Below are 16979 nucleotides of genomic sequence, written 5' to 3'. Positions count from 1 at the left end.
GGTTTTGAAACACACACACGCACACGCCAGGATGTCTTCGGCTCATTGTGCAACAGCGACCCCTGTAGTCTGGCCAGGCACCTGCAGGCTTGCCTGTAAGCTGCCCAGAGCTGCGTTGTCCTCCGATGCTGTAGCTCTGAGGTGGCTGCATGGTGGGTCTGCAGTGTGAAAAAAAGTGGTCAGCTGACGGAGGACAGCGTGTGTTTGTCTTTGCCCTCCAGAGTCAGCAGGTGGGTGGTAGCGGTGAAATATTTCAACATTGAGGGAAAGACTATCCTTTATACTGTACAGTAGATAGCAGAGGAGCAATTTTACCATATCTAAATAGCAGAATCAGGCCGTGTGAATGTTGTTTTCTTGTGGTTAAATACATTTGCATCTTGTGTTTGTATTTTAAAAGTATTTCAGTACTGTAAGATTATCGTAAAAAAAAGAACGTTTAAACAAACAAGAATATTGATTACCGGTAACATTTTGGATTTTGCCTTCCTCGTTCGTTAACAGATGATATACAGACATGCTCAAATTTGTTGGTACCCTTACAGCTCATTGAAATAATGCTTCATTCCTCCTGAAAAGTGATGAAATTAAAAGCTATTTTATCATGTATACTTGCATGCCTTTGGTATGTCATAGAATAAAGCAAAGAAGCTGTGAAAAGAGATGAATTATTGCTTTTTCTACAAAGATATTCTAAAATGGCCTGGACACATTTGTTGGTACCCCTTAGAAAAGATAATTAATAATTGGATTATAGTGATATTTCAAACTAATTCGTTTCTTTAATTAGTATCACACATGTCTCCAATCTTGTAATCAGTCATTCAGCCTATTTAAATGGAGAAAAGTAGTCACTGTGCTGTTTGGTATCATTGCGTGCACCACACTGAACATGGACCAGAGAAAGCAAAGGAGAGAGTAGTCTGAGGAGATCAGAAAACAAATAATAGACAAGCATGGTAAACGTAAAGGCTACAAGACCATCTCCAAGTAGCTTGATGTTCCTGTGACAACAGTTGCAAATATTATTAAGAAGTTTAAGGTCCATGGAACTGTAGCCAACCTCCCTGAGCGCGGCCGCAAGAGGAAAATCGACCCCAGATTGAACAGAAGGATAGTGCGAATGGTAGAAAAAGAACCAAGGATAACTGCCAAAGAGATACAAGCTGAACTCCAAGGTGAAGGTATGTCAGTTTCTGATCGCACCATCCGTCGCTTTTTGAGCGAAAGTGGGCTCCATGGAAGAAGACCCAGGAGGACTCCACTTTTGACAGAAAAACATAAAAAAGCCAGACTGGAATTTGCTAAAATGCATATTGACAAGCCACAATCCTTCTGGGAGAATGTTCTTTGGACAGATGAGTCAAAACTGGAGCTTTTTGGCAAGTCACATCAGCTCTATGTTCACTGACAAAAAAATGAAGCTTTCAAAGAAAAGAACACCATACCTACAGTGAAACATGGAGGAGGCTCGGTTATGTTTTGGGGCTGCTTTGCTGCACCTGGCACAGGGTGCCTTGAATCTGTGCAGGGCACAATGAAATCTCAAGACTATCAAGGCATTCTGGAGCGAAACGTACTGCCCAGTGTCAGAAAGCTCTGTCTCAGTCGCAGGTCATGGGTCCTCCAACAGGATAATGACCCAAAACACACTGCTAAAAGCACCCAAGAATGGATAAGAACAAAACATTGGACTATTCTGAAGTAGCCTTCTATGAGTCCTGATCTGAATCCTATCGAACATCTATGGAAAGAGCTGAAACTTGCAGTCTGGAGAAGGCACCCATCAAACCTGAGACAGCTGGAGCAGTTTGCTCAGGAAGAGTGGGCCAAACTACCTGTTAACAGGTGCACAAGTCTCATTGAGAGCTACAGAAAACATTTGATTGCAGTGATTGTCTCTAAAGGTTGTGCAACAAAATATTAGGTTAGGGGTCCCATCATTTTTGTCCATGCCATTTTCATTTGTTTTATTATTTACAATATTATGTTGAATAAAAAATCAAAAGCAAAGTCTGATTTCTATTAAATATGGAATAAACAATGGTGGATGCCAATTACTTTTGTCAGTTTCAAGTTATTTCAGAGAAAATTGTGCATTCTTCGTTTTTTTTTGGAGGGGTACCAACAAATTTGAGCACGTCTGTACAGTAGTATAGTTTCTCTAATACATCATTCACGTTACTAGATTTTTAGCGATTGGTAGACAGAAAGAAATGTAGACAGACAGATAAATAGACAAGTAAACACAAATCCTGCTTCCTTACTTCATGGCCTGTTGGATAGTGATTGATTCTTTCCATAAGCTCTATCCCTTTATAGCGGGGGAACCTATTGTGCTGTCTGTCAGACTAAATACAGCAGTTAGCAGCGTTGTGATGTGCATAGGGGGAGAAGTAGCTGTTATTTGACATGAGTTTATTTGTGGAACAACATAGAGTTCTGTTCTGTATCTGAAGCCGCCTCGCTTGTAGTAGCAAGCTTGCTTTGAAGACGTGCCTGGCAGTGGCTGACAGACTTGTCAATGTAAAGTGATCTCCAGTTGGTTTGTTCAGTCAGACCTTCCTAACTTCCTTAGTGTTAAATATCATTTGCAGGATAAGGGGGTTGAAATCCTGCTGAATATAAGGAGGCAGCCCAGGCCTTTTAATTACAGATGAACAGGTTCTGGTAAAAGCAGCTCCAGCAGCCTGCTGTGGTTTTCGTGTCTCATCCTGGGGACGTAATGAAGTCTGTCCCTGTGGCTCGGACACAGAGATACCCACTACTAGGGGGAGAGAGTCAATCCTGATAGTGTACATGCATTGTGGAGGCAAAGACTAATAGACATAAGGACCTACAATCGAGGAAGGTTAATTACCTTTTCATGGAACCTAATGTGATAGGAGAGCAAAAATAATCATTTTATATCAGATTGAAATGCTCTGCTAATGTGCTCTTCTGGAAATTTTTTTTAGTAATCTCTTCAGGTGGCTGGATTATTATATGCCAAGCAGGATTGCTGCTCTCCGTAGCGCTGGAGACCACAGTGCACAAAGCCTTTGCATATAAAATGTGCATGATGATGTAGTGTTGTGCGAATCCTGAATGATGATATCATATTGTGATTTGTCACTTGCTGTGGTATTGTTGAAGCTGCAACAGCAGTATACAGAGCTCTTATTTTGTGATACACTTTGACAGAGGCTGTCATATCATATTTACTAAATAGTCAATAACAATAATAAAACCAACACAATATGCAAACACTTTTAAATTTGGATATCATTTGGCTCTATATGACCCGAAGCTGTAATAATACACCTGGGCATGGAGTCAAAATGTTAGCAAAACGAGCGCTGTGTGGGATAAAGAATATAAATGAATGGTTTCATGACCCAGTCTCCCTTGAGCAACCAGTTTAATCCAAAACAACAGTACAAACTAATAAAAAGTAACCACTGTTAATATTTGCCTATTCTTTTTTTCCCCTCCCATCTGGAACATTTGGCACATACTCTACTGTTTTCTCTAGGCAAATCAGCTGACAAACACATTCCTTATTGAAACGGACTTGTCACTGTTGGAACAATGCAGGGTCCCCAGGGTTAAAAGGTACCTCGGGGTTAACGTCTTTCAATATGTGGGATGCTAATGATCTGCTGCTTTTTATTTGCTTAGCAGCACATATGGCTTGTGGGCGAGAGGGGGATATACTGCACATTCTCATTTCCTATCTATCTGAGTTGCGTCTGACAGTTTTCCACCGATTGTAATGAAAAATAAATGTTGTTTAAGGAGGAGTGGGTGGGTACTGCTAAAGTGAGTAACTTCCAATTTCAAAATAGTTTGTATTTCATTATTTTAGTGTTTCTTGGTACACTTAAGGGCACAGTATGTTTTGGTGGAAACCTGCAGAATAAAGTTAAATTGGGGAATGTGGATGGTAAAGGTTTAGTTTTAAATGTTTACACATGTTTTACCATTGTCAAAAACATGATTATCAAATGTACGTTTCACCTTTAGTGTCTATACAGTAGGTTATGTATAGGTAATGTGCACATAATTGTATGCATGTAGTCTCAATACTAAATATTGTGCCATATCATAAAGAGATTTCCAATTTATAGTTTAAATTTATTCAAAATGTAACCTACCAGTGAAGTGGGTGGGTTATTTTAAGTATCAGCTACAAAGACCGCCACACTGTTTTACATATCTGGAAAAAGCAAGCCTCCTTTTAATCGAAAACTACTTCTTTATCGAATACTGAAATTAATTGCCCTAGTTGTATAAAGTATGACTGTTATTTAATTTCCTAAGAAGCTGAAAAAGTTGTAATGTGATGGTGATACATGACCTTGAGGAAGTGCAGAACAAGAAGCAGTTGCTAGGTTGATTCTAGAATAAGCATCTTTAAACAGTATTGTTTGTGTCAAAGGGTCATCATGGCAGCCCTAGCCAAGCAACGGTTACGAACAGTGTCAATAGAAGCCATGCATTGCTTTACATTGGTTATCCTTAAAGGACATAGCAGTATGACATTGATGCATTAGTTAGTTCAAGCAGTTCAGTCGACTGCAATCCTTAAAGCTCCCAGTATTGCCACCTTGCAAATTAACATCATACCGTTCCAGCATTTGGATTACATTTTTTTTTGTTGGGTTGAATTTGTATGAAATACTTTCAGGTTGTGTTTAAAAGAAAGGTAGTTACAGTCAGTTCAAATTTAATTGAGTCATGCATTCAAACTTTACACGCAGATATAATAATATCAATGTACTATGGTAGGCTTAGACTTTTGATAAAAAACATGGACAAACGTAACTTTTTTTTTTTAACCAGGTGTAGCATGCGAAAGTGCACCCCTTAAGATAGTGCATCCCTTTAGCGCCATTGCCTCTACCATGCCTGCGCACGTCATGTGAAGTAAAGGGGATCCACTTTCACATAGCTATACCTATGAGAAAGTGCACCTCTTCTTACAGTATATTAATATTCACATTTAGCTGTTTTTTTTAGGTGCTGTTTTATGGTTGAGTAATCCTTGTGGGTTTCTGTTTACTTTTTTGTAACGGGCCTTGTAACGCAATGTGTTTCTGACAAAACATGTTCATTTTTTTTTTTTTTTTAAATAATGACTTTTATTTTTTATTTTATTTTTTTATAAATTTAGTCGTTGCCAATTAGTTTTTATTATTTTTTCCCAATTTGGAATGGCCAATTATTATTTTGAAGCTCAGCTCACCTCTACCACACCTGAGCTGACTCGGGAGGGCGAAGACGAACACACGCTGTCCTCCGAAGCGTGTGCCGTCAGCCGACCGCTTTTTTTCACACTGCGGACTCACCAATCAGCCACCCAAGAGCTACAGCGTCGGAGGACAACGCAGCTGTCAGGCAGCTTACAGGCAAGCCCGCAGGTGCCCGGCCAGACTACAGGGGTCGCTGGTGCGCGGTGAGCCAAGGACACCCTGGCCGACCTGGCCGACCTTCAAAATTCAGTTTTTTTCTTTTACTTCTTTATTTATTTGACCATTTAAGGACCCCTTTTCTGTCTTTTTTAAACATGTGGGTAGTCACTACCCTTCAAGTACTGAACCACAGTGTCAAACCTCTTAAACTACTCTGAAGTAGCCGTTCCTGATTTTTTTTTAATCTTATAGATATAAGATTGCAAATAAACAGTGGTTTGCAAGAATATCCTCACTTGATGTTTCTGTGAAGAAATCTGAGTGTACAGCTTTTTTTTGTGGTCAAATGTTTGCACACCCTTGCCTAAAAAGTAGAAAATACCAGAATCACCCAGAATATTAATAAAGGGATGCTTGTTACATTGTACTGACTTATTTTTTATATAGGTGTGCAAGCTTTTTACCTTATCATAATATGTGTGTGTGTGTGTGTGTAATGTGACTATTTTCATTTTCATACACTTTTTGTTTATGTTATTACAGTCTTTTCACTGATATTTTTGTGAATCCAGTTATTATTTGAAAAGGCTGAGCAAACATGACTGCATAACACCATCAGATGAGTTATGAACATAACAGGATGACATTATATACATGTAATTTAAATTATATAGATTCAGTAAATTATATACAGTGACTGTGTCATTTATCTGCGAAGGAACTTCAAATTCAAAATCCCAGCCGCCCCATGCAAAATTTATGCAGGTACCAGTAGTTGTCTTAGCAATTAAAATTCTGTTCTACCATCAATTGTAAGGACATCCAATATAAACTCACAGTACATATAGGCTAATTGTAAAGATGTGAAAATAAAATTTTTAAAGATGTAAAAAGATAGAAGTATCTGTTGTCTTCTCAATCAATGATATGCGAAAAAATAACTGCACACAGAAATTAAGTCCAAATGCTTGACTTTGTAACGGTAATTGTGTAACTACAACATCTAATCAATTACTTCGCTAACTAAAGGCAAAAAATATTAATTTATGCACCGTGACATAACGTTAACATAAGCTGCTCTCGCATAATTTGTTCAAAATAATATTGAGACGATGCAAGAAAATATTTTTGGATTATACATACCTTACATTGCTTTAAAAGCATTCTTGATCTTATTCAAGTCTAAAAAATGTCTGGTAAAAAAAATGGAAAATTAGGTGAAAAATGTGCATATAACCATCTCTGATCCTCTCAGGACAGAATGACCGTTAGGTTTTCATATTTTATTTTAAATAGTACTGCATGCAAAGATACCAAGGTTACCAAGGTATGTGTTATAAAAGAGGATTAAGGGGCTCCCGAATGGCACATCCAGTAAAGGCACTCCGCGTGGAGTGCAGGATGCGCCCTATAGACTGGATGTCGCCGGTTCGAGTCCAGGTTATTCCTTTGCCGAGGACAGGAGCTCCAAGGGGGGCGACACACAATTGGCTGAGCGCCGCCCTGGGGGAGGGAGGGCTAGGTCGGCCAGGGTGTCCTCGGCTCACCGCGCACCACAAACCCTGTGGTCTGGCCGGGAGCCTATGGGCATGCCTGTAAGCTGCCCAGGGCTGTGCTGTCCTCTGACACTGTAGCTCTGGGCACCTGCACGGTAAGTCTGCAGTGTGTAAAAAAGCAGACGGCTAACGGCACACAGCGTGTAGTGGTGATCTGAGCCTAAAAATAATTGGACACTACTAAATTGGGGAGAAAACAATACAAAAATAATTGGTGACTACTAAATAAAAAAAAAAGAGGATTAATATTGTATTATATTAATACACGGATAAGACGTTCAAGCATTATCCACTAACTTGCTCATAAAAAACAGTGTGACTAAAAGTATTGACATTGAAATGAAATACAGCTGTTAGTGCAGAATAAGTTTTACAGTTTGTATGTCTTGAGTAGAGTAAAGATTACCTACCTTAATCTCCATTAAATGTAATTAATTCAGAAAAAATACAAGTTTGTTTTTTTATTATGAATAGCATTACATAATGCATAACATCATAGAGCAAACATATAGATAAATAACGTGTAACGTACTTGATGACTGACAGGCGACACACTCTCTCACAGAGTGCACAGAAACCCTGAAAGAGTGTGTCCGGCACTCGTCCCTGCTGCAGATACTGGAATTTCATTTTGACAGATGCTGTTGAATTCTTAGGTCACAGCACTACATTATAAAAATGTAAAATGCAATTGATAGCATACAAAACAAACATTAATCTAAGTCTGTAGCATGCTGTGCAGCATATGGTGAATGCTAATAAAGAGTGACACAGGGTAATATTTACTCACACATACTATATATTTTGAATGCCTTTTCTTTGCCAAAAATATAGCACCATTAAAAATATTTGAAGCACTAATCATGAAAAAAGTGAAAAACAGGCCCTAAACATGAAAACAAGTGAAACCAAATGATGAAATATTGGATATTAATCATCATCAATGTATGCGACCTCTAAATGTTCTCCATGGAAAGGAATCCAACCTGTTTTACTGCTTTGTTACTGACTGATACAGCGTGAGCAGGCTGATTAAAATAGACCTGGAAGGTTGAAGACATTTTATGGATAATATTCATCTTTGAAACAAGTTATTTCCATTACCACTTCACAACGGTTAATGATGATTTTAAGTCACTGGACTATGATTTTACTTATTGTAATTTTTAGGGCAGCATCAGTTTCCTCTTTATTAATTAAATTACATTGAGAGGACTTTAATACATGTACTTGTTGAAGGCTTTGTTGTGTTGAAAACATGAACAGAAGCAAGGTTGCATAACGTGAAATGAGGTGCAACGAGTTGAAAAACAAGGTGGCATCCACAGTATTAATCTCTGCAGCACTGAAACTTGGCCACCAGATTGTTAAATTTGAAGTCAGGCATTTATGAATACTGACTGGGCTTGTAAGGCATACTGCACATTGAGTAGTGTGCTGTTTGTACCAATTTACTGTACGGTTGCTGTTATAATTCATAACATGTATTTTTTTAATAGGAAAACACAATTCTAAAATTGGTATGGTATTTTCAGAAGCACACTGTCACAGGAATATGTTTTTTAAAAGGTGTTCAGAAGGCCATCTCTCCACTTCCCAGGCATCCCATCAGCTCAGGAACATCCTTGTGCTGCCTGTACCCTGCACTGTAGTAATTGGGTACGATGGGACCGGAAAGTAAGCACAAACCAATTCTAACCTTAATATGCAGTGACTGGAAAATAAGCAGAAAGATCTGATGGGATTTACACTGCTTATTCTATTAACCAGTGAGTGTACCAACTCAACTTTAGGCACAGGCACACCTCACTCACACAGCACTCCAAATTTCGATTTTATGAGGGAGAAAATGCAATAGTTTGAAAAAAATAAATATTTGCTAACAGATGGAGGCTGGGTGTGATCCAGCAGCCTTGCAGATTCCAATCAAGCGTCTTAAACTCTTTTAAAACTATTTTCACCCATAGATGTCTCTCCCATGGGGATCAGCAATATCTGTAACAGCAGGTCATCATGCAGTGCTGCCCATGACACTCTTTCCCCTGTGAGACCTCAGCGATCAGAAACCTATAATCTCTGAGAATCTCAGTCACAGCACCATGTAACTGGCAGAGACAGGCCAAGCGAGTGTCAAAGCAACTTTACAAAAGGATCAATCCCCCAGGAAGTGCATGCCTATGGTAGTTTTGCGTTTCATTTTAGGATTAACGCTGTCCTGGGGTTCGTAGTCGGTTGTTTAAGTGTTTATAAATGTCTTACTTTTTCTAATTGTGAAAACAAAGGTCCCAATTCAATTACCCTTTTAAGCCCATTAAGATAATGTACTAAATAGAACCGAGCCCAAAGTGCAGGGTTAGCTATAAGATACTTCAGTGAGCCACAGTCCAGTTATACTCTACCATCAATAGTGCATGCACGGGGTTTCAAACACTTTAATTAAAATGCTTATCACTGGGTATTTATAGTATAATGCACGATAGTGCTGACTTGAAGGAGGTGTTTTAGTTTAGTTACCACCCACATACCATGTATTGTAATGTCTTTTAAATATATATTTAATTTTTATATTAGAAATGTAGGGAAGACAACAACTACAGAATTTTCTGCAACCCTTTGATTTCTTTTAATTAATGTATTAATACCAAGTTATTTCTTTTATGGATTGAGAATCTTAATTAAAGTTTAGATGCACACTAACTTAGTTAGCGGTTACTTATATCACTCTGCAATTAAAATTCAGACTGAAATGTAGGATTAGTTAACTGTTGTATGGTTTGTTGAACACGCACAACCGCACTCCCATTATTATTTATTTCTTAGCAGACACCCTTATCCAGGGCGACTTACAATTGTTACAACATATCACATTATACATTATTTCACATTATACAGATATCACATTATTTTTACATACAATTACCCATTTATACAGTTGGGTTTTTACTGGAGCAATCTAGGTAAAGTACCTTCCTCAAGGGTACAACAGCAGTGTCCCCCACTGGGGATTGAACCCACAACCCTCCGGTCAAGAGTCCAGAGCCCTAACCACTACTCCACACTGCTGCCCCATTTCCTGTGTCAGGCACTTGCTTCACCGATAAGAAAAAAGACACAAACTAAACACTTTTTTTAAGGAATTAAATGCTGTTTTACTTTTTTTCTCTACCTGTCATCATTAGTGTCACCATGTGACAGTTCCAACAATGATCCCAAATAATCACATGCAGTGAAATGAACCAGTTTAGTACACAAACAACTCACTGTGTAACTTTAGTTTGAGCTTCATTTCCTTGTGTTCTAAGTTCTCTTCCAAGTTCGAAATGTAACCATTACCGAATGGGTATTTACCTCCTAAAGACCCCGAAACCTGAATAAGATATATCAAAGCTGCTTGCAGAGCCTGTGATGTAAATGTACTGCGCTCACAGACCTCAGTGGTTGGTCACGCCCCCGGTCCTGTACCAAATCGGTCTTGTTCGGGTCTTGATCCGCCCGGTTGCTACCTATAAGCAGATTGAGGCAACACCTGTACATCTGTTACTGTACATTGCATTGCTTGCTTCTTGCATCATGCCTGGGTTTTATCCCTGTGAGACATGCAAGGCCAGTGTGCCTATTGAGGACAAGCACGGCAAATGCTCTCCCTGCCTGGGGCCAGAGCACGCCAAGGAGGCACTGGTGAACCTCAGTTTCTGTGAGTTTTGTGCACATTTCTCCAAGCGCACGCTGGAGAAACGTCTCTCCCGCAGCTCTTCAGTGCTGTTCGCCACCACCCTCTGTTAGAGAGATGGCCTCTGTTAGAGAGAGCCCATGCAGGGAACCGTCTTCACGGTCTTCCTCATCTTCCTCTGCTTCTCCTGCTGCTCCAAACAATTGGCGGACTCAGAGCAGATGGAAAAACTCTGGGCAGGAACGGTTCTAGCAGAATTACTGCATGAACATTTGGTGCTGCCTTCCCCGCCTGTCCCCGTGGGGGCTGTGGACGCTGGCGTTCCCGTTTGAGGATGAGGATGTGAAGTCTGACAGCACGGTCCCTGCGGGTAAGCTCTCCCTGTTGGCAGAGCTTCTACCGCTGATCAAGAAGGCCACTGCAATTTTGCAAGTGCCCCTGGCCTACAGAACAAGAAACAAGGCAGTCCATCTCTCCTGTACCCAGATTTTCTTTTTGAAATCAAGTCGTCCTAAGATCATCCGGCTACAGCTCCTGCTGTTTCCCAGTCGATGGATGCCCTATACAAGATGCATGGTGCTCTCACTGCATGCGGGAATCCACGAAAGAGCTGCTTCTCAAGCGACCACCCCCAAACAGCGGCAAACTGTAATATAGCAAGAACATCTCGTTTTAAATCTCATAGCGTGTTACAATCCTCCAATAGAAATGTAGGAATTTGCTGCCACTCGGTAGTTAGGGTGGGTTTAAAGTATTCATAACAAATCTATGCAAGATACAAATCAGGAAGGAGGGACATTGCTAACCACACTGGGGAAACTTTTCTTTTCTTTTTTGTAGGTATTTTATTAATTTTCTTCTTGGTGAAAGGGGTCAAGTCAACATGATTGAGTAACCATTTAGTGTTTTTCCGTTTTTTATCGGTTAAAACCAAAAATCAGAAGCCCTAATTATAATAGTGTGGGATAAATATCCTTGGTACTGATCAACAAAGTGCATTATTAACTACTCTGCGTAAAGTAACTGTATAGAAAATATGCACGCTGTACAATATTAAGATGATATTAGCATTATTAAAATAACATTTTCCATAATTTATTCTCTCGGTGGAATCCTTTGTTCATTATTATTACTGCAGGCAAAAAAAAAAAAAAAAGTGTGTTTTTCTTTAGTTGTTTCAGGTGCAAACAAAAAATTTGACCAAGGTTGCTATAAATATGAGCTTTGTTGTCTGGTTTATTTAATGATGTCAGCTGAGGTATCTGTTTATTATTTAGCTTGTACTGTATTTATCCTACATCTTGGTGCTAAGCCTTTAGTATGCCTCATAAAATACTCCCCCCTGTAGTGTTGTTAAAACATTAAAAGTTCAGAGATGATTTTAAGAAATGTGTAAATGTGATTAACGTGATGTGTTTGTGTGGTTTGTTAGTAAGACAACAGTCTTGATTAAAGATGTTCATATATAATGAGGGTGCATTATGGCATAGTCAATAAGAGTTATATTGTTGCAGTGAAAAAGCAAATGCTATTAATCACTCAGGAAAACCGTGTAAATGTGATAATTTGGTAGATTCTCTGGCAGTGGGTCATTTAAGTGCTGACTTTCAGAAAAGCTATCTCAACCATTCTGTTTTTTTCTTTCTTTCTTTCTTTATTTTTCCACTTGTTCTGCACCCAAACAATTCTCACAATCAGGTTCACAGCAGGAGGAAAACCTGCAGCTAATTTGCTCGATGAGCAATGCACAATTAAAGCAGTTTATCAGCAGGGGTTTGGGTAATCAATGTGTCTTGATGCTTCATGTTACAGAATTACTTGTGTTGTTCAAACAGATAATTAGTGCATCATTGCAAAATTGCTTTCTTAACAGGGCAGTGACTCATCATTTTTTGTGGTTTTAGTTATTTATTGCTCTTAAACTACAAGTACAATTATAACAACTGCTGTTGTTTCAATAGTACAATTTGTAGTCACTGTTGTCTGATCAAGCTTGAATCGTAACTTGTGAGTTTCTATTAGAAACTCACTGGTGTTGTACGTCATGCAAATGTGAAATACTGTCATACATTCGAGTCAACCAGCACATAACTGAAGACGTCTTTTAACAGCCTCACGAGAGCCGCTGTCATGGGAAAGAGTTCCAGTGAGACTCTCGCCTAACAAGTACTCCATAGGCTTGATTGGGGTTGAGAGAGTAACTTCCCAGTCATTGACTTATCCCTCGAGCAGGGCCTTTGAGTATACAACATGTCAAAAAAACCCAGCAAGACAAGACCGATGGCCCGTAGAAAGGACCTTGTAAGCATTATCAAGAACATTCAATTGAATTCTCAGATCTCGTGAAACACAATGCAACACACCATTGCCGATGCATGCACACTTCTCAGTGGGACAGTAATGAGCTGAGATGACTTCCTGTGGTTATTTTTTCTTGTGCCTGTGATCTTCTTGGAAAACATCAACATTTAATGACTGAAACCTGGTGAATTGAATATATAGCAATATTAGAAGGTCACACGTTCAAACCGGAGCTACTATACTGTATGCATGTAAATCTGAACAAATTACAAGTAAAAAAAAAAGTGATGCCAAGGTTATCTATAAATGTCCTTGATATTAATTTATAAATACCCATTTTTTATTATTTTGAAATACAGTATGTTTAATCTTCTGCTGCTGCACAAAGCGGTTATCTGACCTTCATGCTCTGCATCTCTCAAAGTAAGTTAGTCATTGTCACACAAAAGGGCTTACCCATGTTTTGGCATAGGTCAAAGTCATGTAATACTAGGCCAATCACTTTTTGGTTTTTAGTAGATCATGTAAGTAGATCAACAATTTCTGTCTACAGTACACCCGGCCTCTGTTTTTGCCTTTCTCACAGTAATAGTAGAAAAAAATGATCTGTTTTGGGTAAAAAATTCAAATAACAGCACACATATACTGTCCTTGATGTGTGCTCATTTTGCTTACCACAGTGCAGCTGCAATGACAATGCTGCCAGTGTAGTTCAGCTTGAAGTTGTGACAATATTTTAATAAGGTTTTTTTTTTATTTATCCAGATATTAAGTTCAATTAACCGTGTCATTTGGCATGTACTGTAGAACTCAAAACTGTTAAGTGAAGGAGTTTCATACTCAGGTACTCAAAAACAGACCCGAGGATCCAAAAAGTAAACCCAAGACTACAGTACTTAGCTTTTGAACAACTCCAGGGTCCACCACAAAGCTGGGTAATGCAGTTTGATAACCAGAAGGGCTACTGGGACACTGTAAGTCAGACATGAATACTAAGCTTTTCAGTTAGAGGTCCCTTGGTTTCCCAAGGACCGACAGAAGTGTTTAAGTTGCTGCTGTAGATTCTACTGTAAAGTGGAGAGGCAGGGCAAAGGTTTACTAAAAGGGTGGGTATTTATAATAGAAGAAAAAAACGAAAACAAAAAATACAAAAAAGAAGGGAAATGAAAAGAAAATGATGGGGGATCCCCAGAGGGAACCTGGTCTGAATTTTCAACTATACCTATTAAGTCGTCCATTTATTTTTTCCACTTGAATTACTTGGAATGTCTCCAGCATGTAAATCAGATTCCTTGCAGGCGCAACCACTTTCTAGCTGGGTGTTCAGTGGTCTTGAGTGGCTTTTCTGGTTAAGCAATTCAAAATGGAAATGAAAACTCTAATGGAAGATATACCGTCCGATGTAGCAGGATTAGAGGTGAATATGGGGCAGCACCTTGCATAATTTGGTTTTATGTACATATAGCTCTTTTATTTAACATTCTGTAATCAAAGAAACTACTAAATGATATTGCAAAAGTATACTGGAAGCCATAATTGTAGTACAGTATTTCATGCTTGACTTCGAAATGTCACATTTTTCAATTTGTCAGTTTTTCGTGAAGTATATGTAAAAACTACAAAGTGGTATGCAATTCGATATGTTAACGTAACATTATTCAGCAGGTTTTATTTGACTTTATGAAGCAACAATTGTTAATTCTATAGGGTGATGCAAAACCTTTGGCCAGAGCTGTACATGCATATATACATATATACTTGTATGTATTTCTCAAGATAATATTTACTCAGGTCCATTTTAAAACAGGAAAAAAATGTGTGTAATGTTTTGAAATCAGCAATAACAGTTCAGTGCGAAAGATAATTCAGAAATAATAAGGCACTTTATAAGTAAACAGAACAGCAGCCGTTAATGAGATTTAAACACACTGTTGCAAGAGGTGCATTGAAAGAAAACACTCTAGTAGACAGACCTGTACAATCTAGTAGTACAACTCATTCCGATTTCAGCAAACGGAGGTGATGGGATAGCATTGTATAGAAATTATAATTATTGAGGGGGTGTGATGGAGCCACAACTGAAGCAGCTTCCACTTTGACAAGCTGAGTGAACCAAATATAACAGCAAATGTCTTTTGGCAGATACTTTTGTACTAGATTAAATGGTAGCAAAGTGCAAACCGTAATTCCTTTCGTCTTGAGCAGAAAGAGAAAATAAAACTGTAATTTATCAAAAAAAATAAAACCTCTGACTCTTAAAATACAGTGACCTTTGCACTTTGAAGTGGAAAGAAATGTGTGTGGGGTTTCGAGGCTCCTGATATATTCTGAGTGTAAAAAGAGCAACAATTTGAGCTATGAAGCAAATGCTGTGCATTCTTCAGACTTTTGTGAAGTGTTTAAACGAGTTTGCTAAAACCTGCTTGTGTGGGGGGCTTAGCAGCATTTAGTTCAGTCACTTTTTTTGATTAATTTACTGAATGTGAATATGCATCAATTCTAAATTCTAAATGTAATTCCCTGGGACATTTATCAAGTGTGTTTGCTTAAATAAAATCAACAGTGTAGTAGCTGTTATGATGATATGTTAATCTGAGGGGGGCATTTGTTGGCAGTGGTTAATGCCTACAGTATTTATGATTGTCTTCTTTTTTTTATTCCTTAAGGAAGAACAAAACAGAGGCAAACCCAACTGGGAGCATCTGAACGAAGACCTGCATGTATTAATAACAGTGGAAGATGCTCAGAACAGAGCAGAAATCAAACTGAAAAGGGCCGTAGAGGAAGTCAGAAAGTTATTGGTGCCAGCAGTAAGTATTTGGGTTTCGTTGTTTCTCCTATGCTATGTACCGTATTCGTCTACGTTATTATGCATGACATAATAATGAAATACTGTTGTACCGGGTGCAGAAGTCAATTTTAAGCTCCTGTATTGCTGTATTAGAGCTGTCATGAAATGTGGATTGTACAGTATACAGGTTGACTTTAAATACACTGTAGAGACTGTAATACTTAATTTAACCCTTATTGGAGACTGTATTAGAGCTGCCATGATTTCCCCTCCTGTTGTTGCCTACCATAAGTATAGCGCAGCTTGTGAGTGATGTGATTAACTAAAGTTCTGTTTAATGTTAGATTATAGCGTCTTAATAAAATCTAAACAGCACTTACTGTAACTGTACTTATAATGAAACACATAAAGGAATGGTAGAGTAGATGAATGGAATAGACATGCAGTGCGGAATGGTTGAGCTTTTGAATTTACAGATTACAAAACAGTTGCACGACAGTGCTCTGTCCCCTTTTACATCTGGCGCTGCAGCGTGCAATAAGTCTATTAAAGCATGTTTCTTGTTTAAAAAGAAGAAAAGTTGATGGTCTTGCCCTTAAGGGGGGGAAAAAGTTATTTGTGAGTGTCTAAAGAACTTGCCTGCCCCCTACAGAAAAAACCTTCAGTGTCTGTGAAAGAGACCAAAAAAAAACACAGGGGAACAATGACATGCATTTACATCTAGTGGATGTGTTATTCATCAAAAGAATGTAAGTACATCAAGTACTGTTTAGAGGAGAGAAAAGGTGCATCCTCAGACAATACTGATGGTTTGTCTTCTTTGCCGAGGGATTGGAAAGGTAGCAGCTCTGCTCTTCTGGAAGGTTCCAACCGTTATCCCTCTAAAAGAAACCAGATTTGATAGAAACCTCATTGTAACAACCTTGGAAATGCATCTTCCTGTGGAAAATGGTTTGCCTGTTGGAGTTGTAGAGGAATTGGATAACACACTGATAGCAATGTACCACAGAACACACAAGCACAATAAGCTAGCACAGTACAGTCTCTGATAAGAAAATACCAACTATGCTGTACACTCGACCTCTTTAGAAGAACAGGAGCATGTTGAATGAAAGAATTTGATTTTTAATTGAGTCTGTCCTAAAAAAAACTACTAATGTAAGGTGGTCAGGAAGTGTAGGCCTATACCTCAAACAGAGATATTATTTTTAGAAAGAAAGAAAGAATGGCTATTCTTATTTATTGTCATTCAAGTACAGTAGCTGTTG

The 16979-nt window shown here is 38.6% G+C and overlaps 1 protein-coding gene across 7 annotated transcripts in view; it reads left to right on the top strand.

The window, feature by feature from the left end:
- Nucleotides 1–16979, top strand: part of LOC117403375 (KH domain-containing RNA-binding protein QKI-like) — a 157247-nt gene that overhangs the window by 97005 nt on the left and 43263 nt on the right. For all 7 annotated transcript variants that reach the window (XR_009328755.1, XM_059024653.1, XM_059024656.1 and 4 more), the window contains exon 4: nucleotides 15587–15730. Coding sequence is in view for 6 of the 7 variants with exons in the window: in XM_059024653.1 (XP_058880636.1) it covers nucleotides 15587–15730 (144 nt within the window). In the remaining variant the exon portion in view is untranslated. The remainder of the gene's footprint in view (nucleotides 1–15586; nucleotides 15731–16979) is intronic.

This window comes from Acipenser ruthenus, chromosome 5 (assembly GCF_902713425.1).
Source record: "Acipenser ruthenus chromosome 5, fAciRut3.2 maternal haplotype, whole genome shotgun sequence".
NCBI lineage: Eukaryota > Metazoa > Chordata > Actinopteri > Acipenseriformes > Acipenseridae > Acipenser > Acipenser ruthenus.
This window is presented reverse-complemented; position numbering and strand designations above follow the sequence as displayed.